The sequence below is a fragment of the Anoplopoma fimbria genome, chromosome 22, assembly GCF_027596085.1.
Source record: "Anoplopoma fimbria isolate UVic2021 breed Golden Eagle Sablefish chromosome 22, Afim_UVic_2022, whole genome shotgun sequence".
Taxonomy (NCBI): Eukaryota; Metazoa; Chordata; class Actinopteri; order Perciformes; family Anoplopomatidae; genus Anoplopoma; species Anoplopoma fimbria.
Window position 1 is genome coordinate 6740977 of NC_072470.1, and position 15344 is coordinate 6756320.

The following is a 15344-nucleotide window of genomic DNA, read 5'->3' on the forward strand; positions in this document are numbered from 1 at the left end:
TACACGTAGCAGATTCACATAATACTACATAGCAACATGGGACGGGTGTTACATGTGCACACATTGGGTGAAAGGCAGTGACTGTAATTTAAGGACATTAATACCCACAACTCCTTTAACATGCTTGCATACCAGCCTATGGTGTTTTGCACAGTAGCTGGGTATATTATGTACAGTGTCCCTTGGATGAACTGAGAGCAGATGTCATAATCAAAGCTGAATGTTTGCGACATTCTGTATGCAGCAATGTTGCTTTCTACTGAAATATTTCACAACCTTACCGTTATGCCACAGGATAAAGCAGGCTTTAAGAGTTCCACAATGCATGCCACTGTATATCAGCGACCCACTGCCCTTGCCCTGGATGCCAGACACCAATAAAAGTGTCCATAAAGCACGCAGTAATTGTGTATGGCTATGCCTGGTCTGAGTTACACTCCATGGCACCACATTTACAGGGGCTACAGGTTTGTCAGGACAGAACAATGACGACTGTATTGAAGGGCCCTTAACGCAGGGATTTTTATTTGGCCCCTGGGAGGCAAAGCGGAGTCTGCATTTTGAGAGATGACATGCAAGCTGTGTGAGTATGTGATGGAGTGCACATGTGTAGTTGAAGAATTTGCGCATTGTATATGATTGCATGACTTTTTTACCACTTCCTGACTCTTGACCCTTAACTTTTAGACTTTTGGGGGAAGTTTTCTCTTCTAATGAGGGAGACAAAAGTCAATTGTGACATAAATTCATAAAAGGAGTTAATTGCAGACTTAGGCTACATAGAAATAGTGTAATTGCTTTTCCTTGGAGGCAGACGGGGTAAAGTAATATGCCATCTACATAAAACGAGGTAAGGAATATGTCATCTACATAAAGGCGGATCTTGAATTGCAGTTCCAATGGTTGCGTTTTTATTCCGGATGAATTGATGCAGCAAATACGGATGATATTAGTGGACATTTGTCCTCCTGGTGTTATGTGAAACTTTAAGATGTAGAGACAGAAGGCACACATGCAGTGTAGATTAAAATGTATAAATGACTCCCTGAAATCAGATTAATTATCTTTAGATTATTATGACTGGTAAAAAAGAAGTAGCATTATACAACTTGTGTTCCTACTCACTGAAACAGAGGTATACATGTGTGTATATACCCATTACATTACATTACATTACAGTCATTTAGCAGACGCTTTTATCCAAAGCGACTTACAATCAGTAGTATATTACATATCATTCACCCATTCACACACTGATGACTGGGCTACCATGCAAGGTGCCACCATCAGACTCTAACTAACATTCATGCAACATCCAGTCCACACCGATGGCAAGCCTTCGGGAGCAACTTGGCCAAGGACACATCGACTGCCGAAGCCGGGTATCGAACCACTGACCCCCAAGTCAGAGTACAATGTACACCTTTGCATGTGATTTGTACACCCACTAATATAACCTAATATGTCTATGCAGTGGAATGTAATTTTCTGAACAAAGTCCTTGGAGCAGAGTGCTAGCTGGAGTCTGGACTTTATTTTACTATGGCTATAAATGCTCAGCTGAATGAGCACAGGCAATGACGCAGCCCATTAAATGTGCGAAGAGCTATGTTAGGTGGCCTAAATTGTTAAGTCACCGAGACCATTTACAGGACAGAGTCCACAATAGGGAGCCGGAGCCTGTTGTTTTTCTGTAGTTTAAGTATATATATAAATGCAGTAAATATAAAACAACAACAAAAATACAGTTCTCTAACAAAAATAGAAGCGTGCAACTCAGCTTTTTCTGATAACGGATTACATATGGTTAATGTCTGCTGATTTTGACTTTGAAGTGATGACGATGATTGATTATTACTATGCGTTGCAAGTGCAAAGTAGTCTGCACATATTTTGGAGCCCAAAGTGGCAGCAGGATGAGAGATTCAAATGAAGAAAGTACAATCAATCTGCTACTTATTTCCTGAAATGTACTGCTCATTATATTATATTTCATTTTAACATCTTCAGTAGCCATGCAAATGTCTAAAAATCATAATCTACAAGATGTTATTTAGAATATCCATCAAGTCCATCTGTGATATATTAATAGCTCATATAACATCATATCAGAGCTCATATATAAAAATAAGTCCTCTCATAACCCATCATAGAGTAACTTACACCGGTAAGCATGCACCCAATCATATTCCCTCTATAAATTAGGATATTGGCCCAGCAGCCTCTCACAGAGCTCCCTTGTCCGGAACAAACCATTTGACCACCCGAGCACGGGGGTGTGCGCGTTGTAGAGAACTACGGGAAACGCGGAGGTAGGAAAGGTAATGTCAAATTATCTGCAATATATTCTTTCATTCGGCATGTTAAGTGAGGACGGATGTGCAGTTTGACTGGTTTTATTTCAGGCCGTTATTGTAAACCACTGTTAGACTCCACCACGCCTCTGCTGTTCAGATCCGCACCGATAATGTAACCGGTTCACTGGAACTGTTACTTGTGTGTGTTCCCACAAAGCAAGGAACAACGGAAACAGTGAGGACGCCCAAGTGTTGCTATCATTTCATAATTATGATTTTTGCCTCGGGTTATTCAAGGTGTGAAGTGAAAGTGTGCAGACAAGAAGGCGTCTCGTGGTCGTTGTATTCAGCATTATGGACACAGCGGGATGCAGTGTGGAGGAAATGCGTGGCTGAGGTCATGAGACGCTCACATAATAATAAAAAACGGAAATGCATCCCCATCCATTGCTCCTCTCTCTGTAGCAGGTGCAGCAACACTTGTATCAATAATGGAAATAAAAATGTGCTAAATGGCTTGCCATTTACCACATTTTTCAAATTATTTTTATCAATTATTTATCAATTTTTTTATTTTTTATTTTATTTTTTCAATTATTTATCAATTATTTTTATCAATTATTTCAATTTATTTTTATAAATTATTTTTGATCAAAAATGTTTTAATCACAAAAAATAACATTTGGTAAGGAATATTATAAACAAAGCTATACAACAATAATGACAAATGTAGAATTTCTTTGATTTTTATTACTTATATTTGTAACTGAAGTTGAGCAAACACGATTGGGGACATGGCAGTTTAGTTGTTTGTGCTAAAGTTGGAGGAATTATTTTAAATGCAATTAATCCTGGGGACATACTGTTGTGTTCTACGGTAGAGGGGGGTTAACTATATAAGATGAGCTTTTAAAAATAAGTATTGGCCAATTTTTACAAAAATATATACCATATTAGGCTATGGGGACTCAAATGGCACCGAATACTAGGAATGACCCAACTATGAACTGACTGAATTGGACTACAACACACAAAGGTCCCTATAAAAACATTTGTGTAATATATACACAAATATACAACAAATAACTTCAATTGGATGTTGCAAATATAAGATTTGGCTGGAAGTCAGACTATACAACTATACAATACATGCTTTCTTAACTTTCATAACAATAGATGCACAATGAACCTTTTCACTGCAGACTTTTTGACTGCTCACAGTAGGGGAAAGCACAGGTGAAATTGGTAACATAAACGACGGATCCGTAAAAGTATCTGTGCTGTTACTACCATGACATTCCGAGAAAAAAAGGTTCGCAAAATAAAGTGTTATGTAAATAGCCTCCAGCCAGATGCACCAGCAGAAAATCGTCAGATGTGGTCCTTGAGTGTGCTGCAGAGTACAGATAAAGGACACACACCCATGTAGATCCGTCCTTGAGACACGCATCACAGATAAGTGAGGCAGCCAAACCAACTGTCAGAAAAGACACCAAAGCTCTTCTTCACTTTCCCAGCTGGATGTGGGTGAATGAATTGAATAACCTTTGCTCTAGGGATTGTATTTGTTTACATACTGTAGTGACATTCTTTTCTTCTAATTGCTTGTGTTTTCATCTCTTCAGGGGTGTGTGTGTGTGTGTCTCTACTGGAACCAGTGATGGCCGACCAGCTGCCTCCGCAGCAAGGAGACCCGCTGCTGAATAAGCTCAACCAAGGGAGCCTCCCCAACGGGAAATTAGCCACCAAGGACGGCCTGCACGCCAGGGGGAAATGGGCGAGCAAGGCTGAGTTCCTCCTGGCCGTGGCGGGCCAGATCATCGGCCTGGGCAACGTCTGGAGGTTCCCCTACCTCTGCTACAAGAACGGAGGAGGTAAATCATGTGGGATAAGAAAGTAGAGAGGGAGTTTCAACTTAAAAGAGGGAGAAATTGTCATTGTTTAAATTCTGTCTCTTTCTTTTCCCCCTCTCTCTTGGCTCGATGTGTGTTATCTTTTCCTCTTTTTTTTTCCTCCATATTTTTTCTCTTCCTCTAAAACAAAGGAAGACATTTTCAAGGGGTTTTGTTAGATTGGAGGATATGTGTATTTTGACACCTTTTGATATGACAAAAGTTCTTCAAAATCCATCCATTATACAGATTTTTACTATTTTTGTCTGGTCAGATGTTGACTGGGATTGTAATATAGGGATAATACTATCACTTAAGTTTTATAACAGGGTTTATTCTGTGGTTATTACTTGGTCATGGGGTTCAAATTTCAATTAAAACTTGGGTTAAAGTTATTTAAAGTTTAGATTTTGGGTTGAATGTAATAAGGGATGGTCTTAACAAGGATAGCACCCTTTTGTGTGTGTGTTTGTGTGGCCAGGTGTGTTCTTTATACCCTACCTGTTGTTCCTGGTGCTGTGCGGCATCCCCCTGTTCCTCATGGAGACATCGCTGGGACAGTACACCAGCCTGGGAGGAGTCAGCGCCTGGAGGATGATCTGTCCATTATTTGGAGGTAATCTCATCTAATCACGTCATCATCGGTTTTTTTACTTGATGGCAAATACGATACAAATCTGATTGGATAGATGGGACCTCGCCAACATCTGTCTTTTCACTTTCTCTCTCTGTTACTTTCCCTTGTCCCCCCCACCCCACCCCACACACACACACTTAATCTTTCTCTGCGCTCGTGGAAGCATTCCGATGTCCACATCAATACAAAACCCAATTTAACAATCAGAAGACTTGGCATGCTCTGCCTGCTGCGTGCGTTTGCAGCTGAAGTCCAATCTCAGCTTGTGTATCAAAACAATTCAAGAGTTCAGAAGGCGACGGGTTCCCTGCCAGCCAATAAAAACACTCAGTAGAGTTTTAATGCTGTTTTCACATTATCCTGTCATCCAAACTGTGGATCACACTTAGGCATTAACTCGACACACAGTCACAACCTGTTGTGATCAATGTGATGCTTTTAGAGAGAAAAAGAACACAGAGTGAAGCTCCTTTAATTGGACGCATGATATCAAGCTGGACCGCCCATACAGTAAAGGCACAAGGAGGGACTTTGATCTGTCAATCTCCCCGGCTGTATTTATTTATAGGTGCAATTGGTGGGTAAATGACATGAGTGCAAACAGCAGCGGCCATCCATGCTGAACTGTTTTGTTTTCTAAAAAGTACATTCTTTTTTTGCTCTCAAGGGGTCACTACTTAAACACCATAAGAGCGCACGTTTCGGTGCACAGTGCATGATACGCATGCACTTAGCGGTCCAAGTTATTTTATATTGTAATATACGATTATTACTCTTGATGCAGTAACATGTGAGATGCATTTCAATGTTGTATCTGACTGCAATAGAGCTAATTGTAATACTGTTGGGTTGTTTAATTTACTGTATCACATTGCATTGTATTCAATTTACTCATTATGAATAAATCTAGTAAGGTAAAAATACTAATATTTCCCTCTGAAATGTAGTGGAGTAGAAAGTAGCATCAAAATAGTACTTAAGTATAGATAATAGAATAGATAATACGATGCTGTAAGAAGTTCAGAAAACACCACGAAGTCCATTTGGTGTGCAGGTGCAGCGGAGGACAGTAGCGTGACAGCTGGACCTCCTGGGAAACCAGTTGTATACAGTATACGTGTGCGTGTGTTTGTTTTTTTCACACTGTTCAGTGACAAATTTGTCCTCCTCTGCCCCTCGGCCCATATGGCCTGCAGATGCACATGCACTCAGGGTTGCCGGTATTTTGTTGACAGCTCTCCGTGTGAAGACCATGTGTTCGGCACAGGGAGACGCCATGACGAAATGACTCGGCTGTATGTGTTTGTACACCGATAAACAAAGAAACGCTTCTGTTGGAATTCCTCACTTGTTTGCACATTTAATATGGCATCATCAGATAGAGCCCTGAATTTCATTAGAGGATACCACAAACAGCCATTTGTTTAGGCAAACAACCCACACTTTCTAACCCACTCGAGGCCTCACAAGACCATCATTCACTCTTAATGGAGATATGCCTGATGTGGGCTTGCGAGACGAGTGTCTGAACAAATAGACACTCTCATCTGGAACTTAAGTGACTTGGATCCGATAATAGAATTTATGCACATGAATGCTTTTGAAGCTGGTTTATTTCTGTTACTGTGTCTAACAACACGTTTATCTGCTGATGAGACCTGCTTGTGTAACTCGTCGCACCGGTTACACAGCGTCTATCTTCATATCTTCCTCCCTGTCTCTGAAGGTCTCGGCTATGCCAGCCAGGTGATGATCCTGCACGGCTGCGTGTACTACATCATCATCCTGGCCTGGGCTCTCTTCTACCTGTCCTACAGCTTCCAGGCGGAGCTGCCCTGGTCGCACTGTAACAACACATGGAACACCGGTCAGTAGGGACAGGAAGTTGGAAGCGCATGTCTTTGCATGTTGAGGCCGCTATGTAAACTTTAAGTTTTAACTAAGCTCTATTTTGCGTGTGTTCTCCTGCAGAGGCGTGTTTCCTGTTCGACCGCCAAAACCAAACAGTCAATGGGAGCAGCCTGCCTGAGAACGCCACCTCTCCTGTCATTGAGTTTTGGGAGTGAGTGTAGCTTCTTTTGTTTCTCACCTTTTTTTGTGATAGTGATTATGCATTAACAGCACAGTGTGTGTGTGTGTGTGTGTTAGGCGTGAGGTGCTCCGTCTTTCCAGCAATTTAGACGAGCTGGGTCCAATCAGCTGGAAGCTGGCTCTGTGCCTCGCCGTCGTCTGGCTCGTGTGTTACTTCTGCGTCTGGAAGGGAGTGAAGTCCACCGGAAAGGTGAGCGGGAAGCGCACCGACATCAGCGATGATGTGGGATGACTGCACGTGCATCATGGTATTCTAAAACCAAGTTAGTTACTGTATTTTGGCAGGCACCTCACCATGGTGATACTTCGCAGATTCAGGTGACCTACACTTCCCGAAGATGTTATTATCTCTGGTGTATAAAAGTAAAAAAAAAAAACACTTTGAAATCATAGAGAAAGACGCTTCTCGTATTCCAGAACTTGATTGAGAAACATTACGTTTTTAAGTTTTCTTTCTAGCTATCTGTACCTCCATGAATAAATGACTTACAGAAGCTGCTAATAGCTAGTTCGGCGTATAACATAGGGTGCTATTTTGCCAAAATACAAACAAAAAAGGGTCTCATGTTGTGTCTAGTAGCATAGAAACATCACCCAAAGCATCAACTTATAGCATGATTGTCCCCATAATAGACAGTGAAGACTGCAGTTCTCTCAGTTTTGTCTGAGAGGATGCCCTTCATTGGCAGACTTTTAAAACCCTTGCTCTAGATTAATCATTGTTTTTATTTGCCTTACATTCTTCTGAGAGCACAATGTCAGAAAAACAGCAATGTCCATGAAGCTGGTGGCGTCTCAGTAGTCTTGCTCAAGGGCTTTTCAGCAGAGCTGCGTGACAAAGTCAGAACCTGAACATAGATGTTGTTCTGTCCCTTTTTTTCATTTGGTAGGTAAGTGACAGGCCATGGCAGCAATTTTGTAGGATTTGTTTGTCGTGCGGCTGCCACCGTCCGTCAACAGGTTTTAAGATTTTCCAGGGTTCCCTCTTTTGGAATTTCAGCTCTGTCTGAGGACATCGCAGCCGTGTGTCCCTGCTGTTTTCTCTGTCCCTGTGCCCTCCTGACCACATCCCCTTGCACGCTGTGTACATTCTAGGTGGTGTACCTGACAGCCACCTTCCCATATGTCATGCTGTTTGTGCTGCTGGTGCGCGGTGCCACCCTGCCCGGAGCGACCCAGGGCATCATCTACTACCTCAAGCCCAACCACACCCGCCTGGCAGACCCGCAGGTACAAAAACACCCACGCTTTAATGAGAGTTCATGAGGGACACATTAATGCCCCTTTTTAGATAATTTGGCAAGTCAAGTAGATTTTTTTTGTATACTTTTTGTCATTTATGTGAATGAATATAAACTTTATTGCATATATTTCCACTCGTATACTGAGCATGAATAGGATCTAACTACCACTGTCCCTATTCTGGCTTCAATAAAACGCTCTCTCTCTCTCTCTCTCTCTCTCTCTCTTCAGGTATGGATGGATGCAGGTACCCAGATATTTTTCTCATACGGAATCGGTTTGGGAAGTCTCACAGCACTCGGCAGTTACAACAAATACAACAACGACTGCTATAAGTGAGAGCCTTTGTCACACGTCTCCTTCCCAGACAGACCATATTCACTGAAATGTAAGACATAAGCCCCTGCTGGTCAGGTGGCTTCCAGAAGGAATGGCTGGAATGGACAGAGAAAACACACTGATAGAGCCACACCTTAAAGAAAAGCCCTCACTGCCATGTTTCCCACACTCCAGGACTCCCACCCACACACACACACACACACACACACACATAGAAAGAACTCTTGACTTTTATTTTACACTCACAAGCCAGAGCTCCACAATACAAGGCCAAAGACCAAGATCAAGACCTCAGTAGATTGTGTTCGGGGCACTTTTCTACACGTCTTTCTTGAAAGTAGCGTTTCCCTAAAATGCTTAATGAATTGTGTTTTTTTATTTTTTTCATTTTGCCCTTACAGGGACTCGTTCCTTCTGTGCCTCCTGAACAGCGCCACCAGTTTCCTGGCTGGTTTTGCCATCTTCTCGGTGCTGGGCTTCATGGCTGAAGAGCAGGGCGTGGATATCGCCACGGTGGTGCAGTCAGGTGAAACGGGGTTCGGGATAACGGCAGAAGTTGTTAAGGTTTCGTTCTTTTGTTTTTTGGAGTCAACAAATCCCATTAAAATTGTCTGCGTAGCCAAAGCACGAAATACCCTATTCCTCTGTACCATAAAGCTCCATCGTTGTCCAAAACCTATCATCTGTTTTTAATCCGCCGCTGAAAATAGTCCCTTACAAATGTCTACACCCAAAGTTTGCTAAAAACTACACTGCCCAGCTGCTTTAGGAAAATTATTATTTTTAAGTTAAATTAAGTTATAATCAATACATGTGACCTGTTTTCAAAAGATTTACACCTTCAGTTGGAATGAAAGGGCTTGGTTTGCCACAGACATGGTAGGAAAGTTTGGAAAATTGTATGAGATAAATAGAATGAATATATAGAATAACTCCAGCCTTATTCTATAATTATTTCTAGTATCAAAAAAAAGTACAAAACACCTAATTTATCTGAACATAAAGGGTTTTCTTAATACGTATTTTGGTTATACTTGGTTATATCTTTCTTATGTCATACATTTTATGTTAGAATAACACGTATTTACTTCATATTTCTTGTTCATCCTCTCAGGGCCCGGCCTTGCCTTCATTGCCTACCCGAGAGCTGTAGCCATGATGCCCGTCCCCCAGCTGTGGGCCGTCTGCTTCTTCCTCATGATCATCATGCTGGGGCTGGACACACAGGTAGAGACACCCACCCACACACACACACACACAACCACACACACTCTGACTTTGGTGAATCCCTCGCGAAGGCATTGATGAATTGCCTCGAGGAGTGAAACTGACCCTGTCTCCCCTCCGTCACCCAGTTTGTGAGTCTGGAGGCCCTGATGACGTCGGTGACTGACCTGTACCCTCATCTGATCCGCCGAGGACACCGCAGGGAGCTGCTGCTGCTATTCGTCTGTGTCGTCTGCTTCCTGGTGGGACTGGTCATGGTCACGCCGGTAGGTCACGCTCATGGCGGATTGGACGGGAGGTGCACATGATCCTCAATCTTATTTGTTTTTTTCTAATGATGAGGAATCATGGAGTTTTCTCTCTTTTGTGTGTCCACCACAACGCAGGGTGGTCTGTACGTGTTCCAGATCTACGACCATTTCTCCTGCAGTGGAGCCAGCCTGCTGCTGCTCTCCATCTTCCAGTCTCTGGCCATCGGCTGGGTCTACGGTACAAATCTCAACTCCTCTCCTCTCCATCACCCTTCCTTTCCTTTCCTCCTTACCTTTCCTTTACTCTTCTTCCCTTTCCCTTTGACTTCCATTCCCCCTCTATTTCTTTCTCCTGTCACACTTTTCTTTTCTCTTCCTTTTCTTCTCCCCTTTCATTTCCTTTCTTTTAATGTGCTTTGCTTTCCTCGTCTCCTTGCCACCTTTTTCATTCCTTCTATCCTTTTCCTCTCTCCTGTTTTCCTTTCCTTCTCTAATCGTCTATACTTCTCTTTCCTCTCCTCCTCTACACCCCCACCTAAAGCCTTACCTCCTTTAACCAAATACTTATTTCACATGAATAAAATATCCTACCATCCCATTCCATGCCTGAATTTAATTAAATTCTGTCAGAGCTCATTAGTCTGACAGTAGGGTAAATAAATCTTAGTTTGATGGCTGTCAGTACACGCATAAAGACAGAACAGTGCCAAGAATTAAACTTTTTTTTTTTATTACTCTACTAATGAAAGTAGTTCCTTTAATCTGATTAACACACACACAGTCCACTTCCTCCCCTCCCTCTACATTCCAGTTAGAGTCAGTAGACAGTATATTAACATGGCTGCAGCAACCCACTGTTGTAAGGAGACTGGCTCCTGGCCAGGCCCCTGTCTGTCTCCTCCAGGCCCTAAATCAGCCCCTGGGCCCCGTCGCCTCTCGGTCTCAGTCTGGCAGCCCTAGGGAGCCCCTATCCCAGCCAGACCTGGGGCTCTGGAGCACTTCCAAAACCATTGTGTGTTTAAGAGTGAGATGGGCAAAGAACATACATCAGGACAACGAAAAAATGTACTTAAAGAAAAAAAAGACTTCAAAGTTGTGCCATCAAAAGCCGATAACAAATGTAGATGAGCAGATAGTGTGTGTGTGTGTGTGTGTGTGTGTGGATGAATATGAATAGGAAGCCTGTTTTTACGGCTCTCCCAGCAGGAGGTGAGCGGAGCAGAGAGGTATTTTAAGGGACTGGGTAACACAGCGGTCAGGAATCCAGTGCACCTTTCCCCATCCACGTTATGACTCGGGGATTTGACAGTTTTTGAAGCACCCTAACCTACACTAACACTCCTCTGCTGCTGGCTACGGCTCGCTCCACGGGTTTGGTTATTTTAGAAAAGGCACACCTACCTTTACCCTACCTTTTCTTTCTTGTGACATTTCCAAATCACATTCAATAAAGCAAAAGTCATCACTTGAGTAGATTTCTGTAGAGCAATCAGTCAGACTTCAACGCTATAATTAAATGCTGTTTTATTAACTGAACACGAATATGAACTTTGAAATTATCTCAAAGATTATCTCAATTTAATGTCTATTAGATCTTTTTAGAGGTACTTCCCGTTCCAACTTTTACCTACATAGATACTGTGTACTGCTACTACTGCCAAGCTTACATCTCCTGTTACTGCTAAAGCTATCGGTGTACTATTACTACCATTGTTACTGCTATCAGGTTAAGAACTCTCGTCTTTCTATAGACCATTTTCAAGTACATTCCTTTTAAGCGGTGGATACTGGCAAAAAAATAAGTTATTCCAACTCAAACCAGTATTAAACCAGACCATGACCACAACCAGTGGTGTTGAAGTTGTTCTTGTTTTGGCCACAGGAGCCGACCGCTTCAACGCCAACATCAGGGATATGACCGGCTACAGCCCGCTGCCCGTCTTCAAGCTGTGCTGGAAATACCTGACCCCAGCCGTGTGCATGGTGAGTGACCCCTACCTGCCGACCCGCTTTCACACTCTTAAGCGTGTTGCTTGCTCTGAAATAGTATACACATTTCATTTCATGCCCACAGACCACTTTTGTGTTTTCCCTGGTGAGCTGGTCTCCGTTGAGGCTGGGTAAAGGCCTGGTGGCTCCGGTCTGGGCCACCTCGCTGGGCTGGCTCCTCACTTTCTCCTCCATCTCCCTGCTTCCCATCTGGGCCGTCTACGCCCTGGCCACCACCCCGGGAACTCTGCCGCAGGTTACACCAGCACTCTCTTTAATTAATTCGCCACCATGTGCTGCTGATATATTATTAACCCGTAGATGTTGAAAAATCGACACATATAAAATGTCGATTTTTTTTTTTTCTCAGATAATTACAGTAAAACGAAATCCATAGAATAAAATAATCCAGACTTATAAATATGTTTTGATGTTAAAATGATCAACTGACTTTTTCCACCCCCCCTCCAGCGCTTCCAACGTCTGTGCCGCCCCGCCAAAAGCTCATCACTGGCGCTCCCCTACAGCCCCGCACTGCCCCTCACCGAGAAGCCGAAGGAGCCGAACACAGACATCATCCAGGATCGTATGACCCGATGATTGCTCTCTGTGAGGTCAGGGCTCTCTCACTCGGGGAGGAGGTGCACATTTCGGCCTCAATAGCCCGTGAGGGTGGCTCCTTCAGGGGGTCCAGCCCTTGATGGGGACACAGCTTGCTGTACTCCACCTCCCGTTGCCAGCTACCAGAGTTGGCTTATTCTAAAACACTCCTTGGATCTTTTTAACCTCTTTTATTTAACATTCTAGTTCAATCACTGTACTCGTGGACCATTTTATCACCGTCCCGATAGTCATCCATGGCTCAGGACGCAGCTAAATAAAACTAACCTTTTTTTTTTTTTTGGCCAGCATTACTTAATAAGTTGGCCCTCATCTTTACTCTCTATGAGAGTTCACTGCATGCTTTGCTTTGACTCTCCACTGACTATGTTTCGGGTGCCGCTATCCTGTTATGACTCTGTGAGTCAGACGTGTTTTATACAGTGATTTGTCTGGACGTGTATGTGCTTCACCATCTGTGATCGCCACATCATGGAGCTTGAATGGCTCAAAACATGCCTTATCCCTACACCAAGTGGATCTGCATTCGCAAAACACGTTTTACTGCCAATGTATCAAGTGCTTAACTTGATGTCATGGTTAGACTCCGTCATTGACAAAATGATTAAGATGTGCAGTGACTATTTCCATCCATTATACTCATCCATCTTTAAAAAAGTAGGCAGGAGTGTTGTTTGTGCTTTTTATTGTCGTTGTTGGAAGCCTCTGTCTCAAAAGTGCAGTTCTTGCTAAATGAAAGAATAGAACCTCTTTGCACGATACCAAAACTTACTATCATCTATCAAGGTGGGAAACACGCAATCATAGTGTCTGAATCAGCATGTGTTAGTATAATATTGAAATATTGCTGCTGCTGTGTTGACAAAACTGAAAAAAAATGTTTTATTCTCGACCGGAAAGGTTTAACCGATAATGTTAAAGTAGGATTTTAGTGAGAAAATAGAGTATATTTAACTGTAACATGCAGTAGAATGTCGAAGTGCAAATCTGAAGTGGCAAGTGAAGAAAATAAGGTGTTAAGTTTAATTAAAGGACAAGTGGACATTTATATTTTTTTCCCAAAATTTTTGTTTATAGTTCAATAATCACCCCATGCCTTTTTAATAAATGTCTGGGGTTTCAGGATGTGAAATCACCATTTACTTACTGTATCGGACTCAATGTACTCGTCACTGGGAAAACATGTTTCAATCTTTAAAACCAGAAGTATGAGCAATGTTTCGTGGGTGAGCGTGGGTGTTTAACATGTTTGAAGATAAATAGTTCCTTTTAACAAACTTGAAACTGCTGTTTTTCCATAAACTAACATTCGGACCTGGATCAGTGTTTTTTGATTGTATGCTCCTCTGAGATTAATCAGAACCTTTTTCTTATGTATCATTGTTTTCTTTTCTTTTTATATATGAATACATATTTATATTGTGGATAAAAGAGTTTGTGTTGACTGTGTTCATGTCTTGCAAAAGAAAAAAAGTGGGAAGCTGCGTGTGTGTGTGTGTGTGTGTGCGTGTGTGCGTGTGTGTGTGTGTGTGTGTGTGTGTGTGTGCGTGTGTGTGTGTGTGTTCCCCAGAACAGAGTAAACTTGGTGGATGCTAGTCGTCGCCCAGGGGATGTTGCTCTCTCCCTCGGCGCCGTGGTAACGGATGCTAAGCACACACCTGGTTTCTACTAAGAGAGGGAATGAAGGAGAGATGGGGGAAAAGGGGAGCATACACACACACACACACACACACACACACACACACACACACACACACACACACACACACACACTCCATCAGCCGCTCAACCATCACAAGAACAAGCGCTGTGATTGCTGTTCCCTTCATCTGAAGCATTTTCATCCTGATGGGAATTACTGGTTTAACATCCATGAAGGGATAGAAGAGAAGGACGGGGGGAGATGGAGCAAGTGTGATGTGTGTGTGTGCAGAGGAGGAGAGGGAGTCATGGTGACTGGAGAGGGAGGCGGAGTTGCACTGCCGGGTGGGGGGGATCCTGACACCACCACTTAGATAGAGCCTGGCTGTTATGTAAAAGGCTCGGCCTGTCAATTAACCGTATTGGATTCCCCTCCCCTCCCAGCCACCGTAGAGAAGTGGGCCGGTCCCGCACACACGTGGCTCGGCACGCGGGAGTTCACACACACAAGTTGTTTTGGTGGCGCTCGATACTGTATGCAGCCCCGCATTACACGTGTGATCCGGGTTAATGTGTAATTGTGTGTGTGTGTGTGTGTGAGTGGATAACGGGGGTGGTTTATGTCCATATGGTTGCTTTGGCATACATCTCTGTTTTCAGATGATGGGGGGATTAAAAACGATCCACTGGGGCTGAGTGTGTGAGATTCAAAGAGGAGAGAGGAAGAGGGAGGGAGAGGAGGACATTGTAGGGATATGAGCCAGAGTGTGTGTGTGTGTGTGTGTGTGTGTGTGTGTGTGTGTGTGTGTGTCGTTTCAGCGTGTAGCATTGAAAGATGCTGTGGAAAGTTGCCTAATTTTCGCTCAGGCTCAGCGCCACTAGTTTGCAGCTGCAATACATTTCACCACATGCATTAACAATCCTTTCTGTGTACACGCATGGGGATCAACTCAACATACCCTCATGCATATGCCTTGTCTACACACACACACACACACACACACATACACTAATGCACTAAAGCGTCGAAGGTGTCTCTTGACATCACTCTGTCCTGATCAAACATCCTCTCTCGGGGTTTGCTCTGTTTTTAGAGGCGTCTTTTTCTCTTTTTTTT

The 15344-nt window shown here is 43.1% G+C and overlaps 1 protein-coding gene across 2 annotated transcripts; it reads left to right on the forward strand.

Moving 5' to 3' along the window:
* Positions 1–466: 466 nt before the first annotated feature.
* LOC129111911 (sodium- and chloride-dependent GABA transporter 2-like) lies at positions 467–14006 on the forward strand. Of its 2 annotated transcripts, XM_054624068.1 has the most exons (15): positions 467–583; positions 3923–4171; positions 4671–4805; positions 6553–6693; positions 6798–6888; positions 6975–7107; positions 8013–8147; positions 8391–8494; positions 8900–9024; positions 9613–9725; positions 9854–9991; positions 10112–10214; positions 11859–11959; positions 12051–12221; positions 12437–14006. In XM_054624068.1, exons 1-15 carry the CDS (start codon positions 568–570, stop codon positions 12563–12565), a joined length of 1884 nt encoding a protein of 627 aa, XP_054480043.1. In that variant the 5' UTR covers positions 467–567; the 3' UTR covers positions 12566–14006. The 2 variants fall into 2 exon arrangements, with proteins under 2 accessions (XP_054480043.1, XP_054480045.1); XM_054624070.1 differs by lacking the exon at positions 467–583 and having other exon boundaries at positions 4083–4171; positions 4342–4805.
* The last annotated feature ends 1338 nt before the right edge of the window (positions 14007–15344 follow it).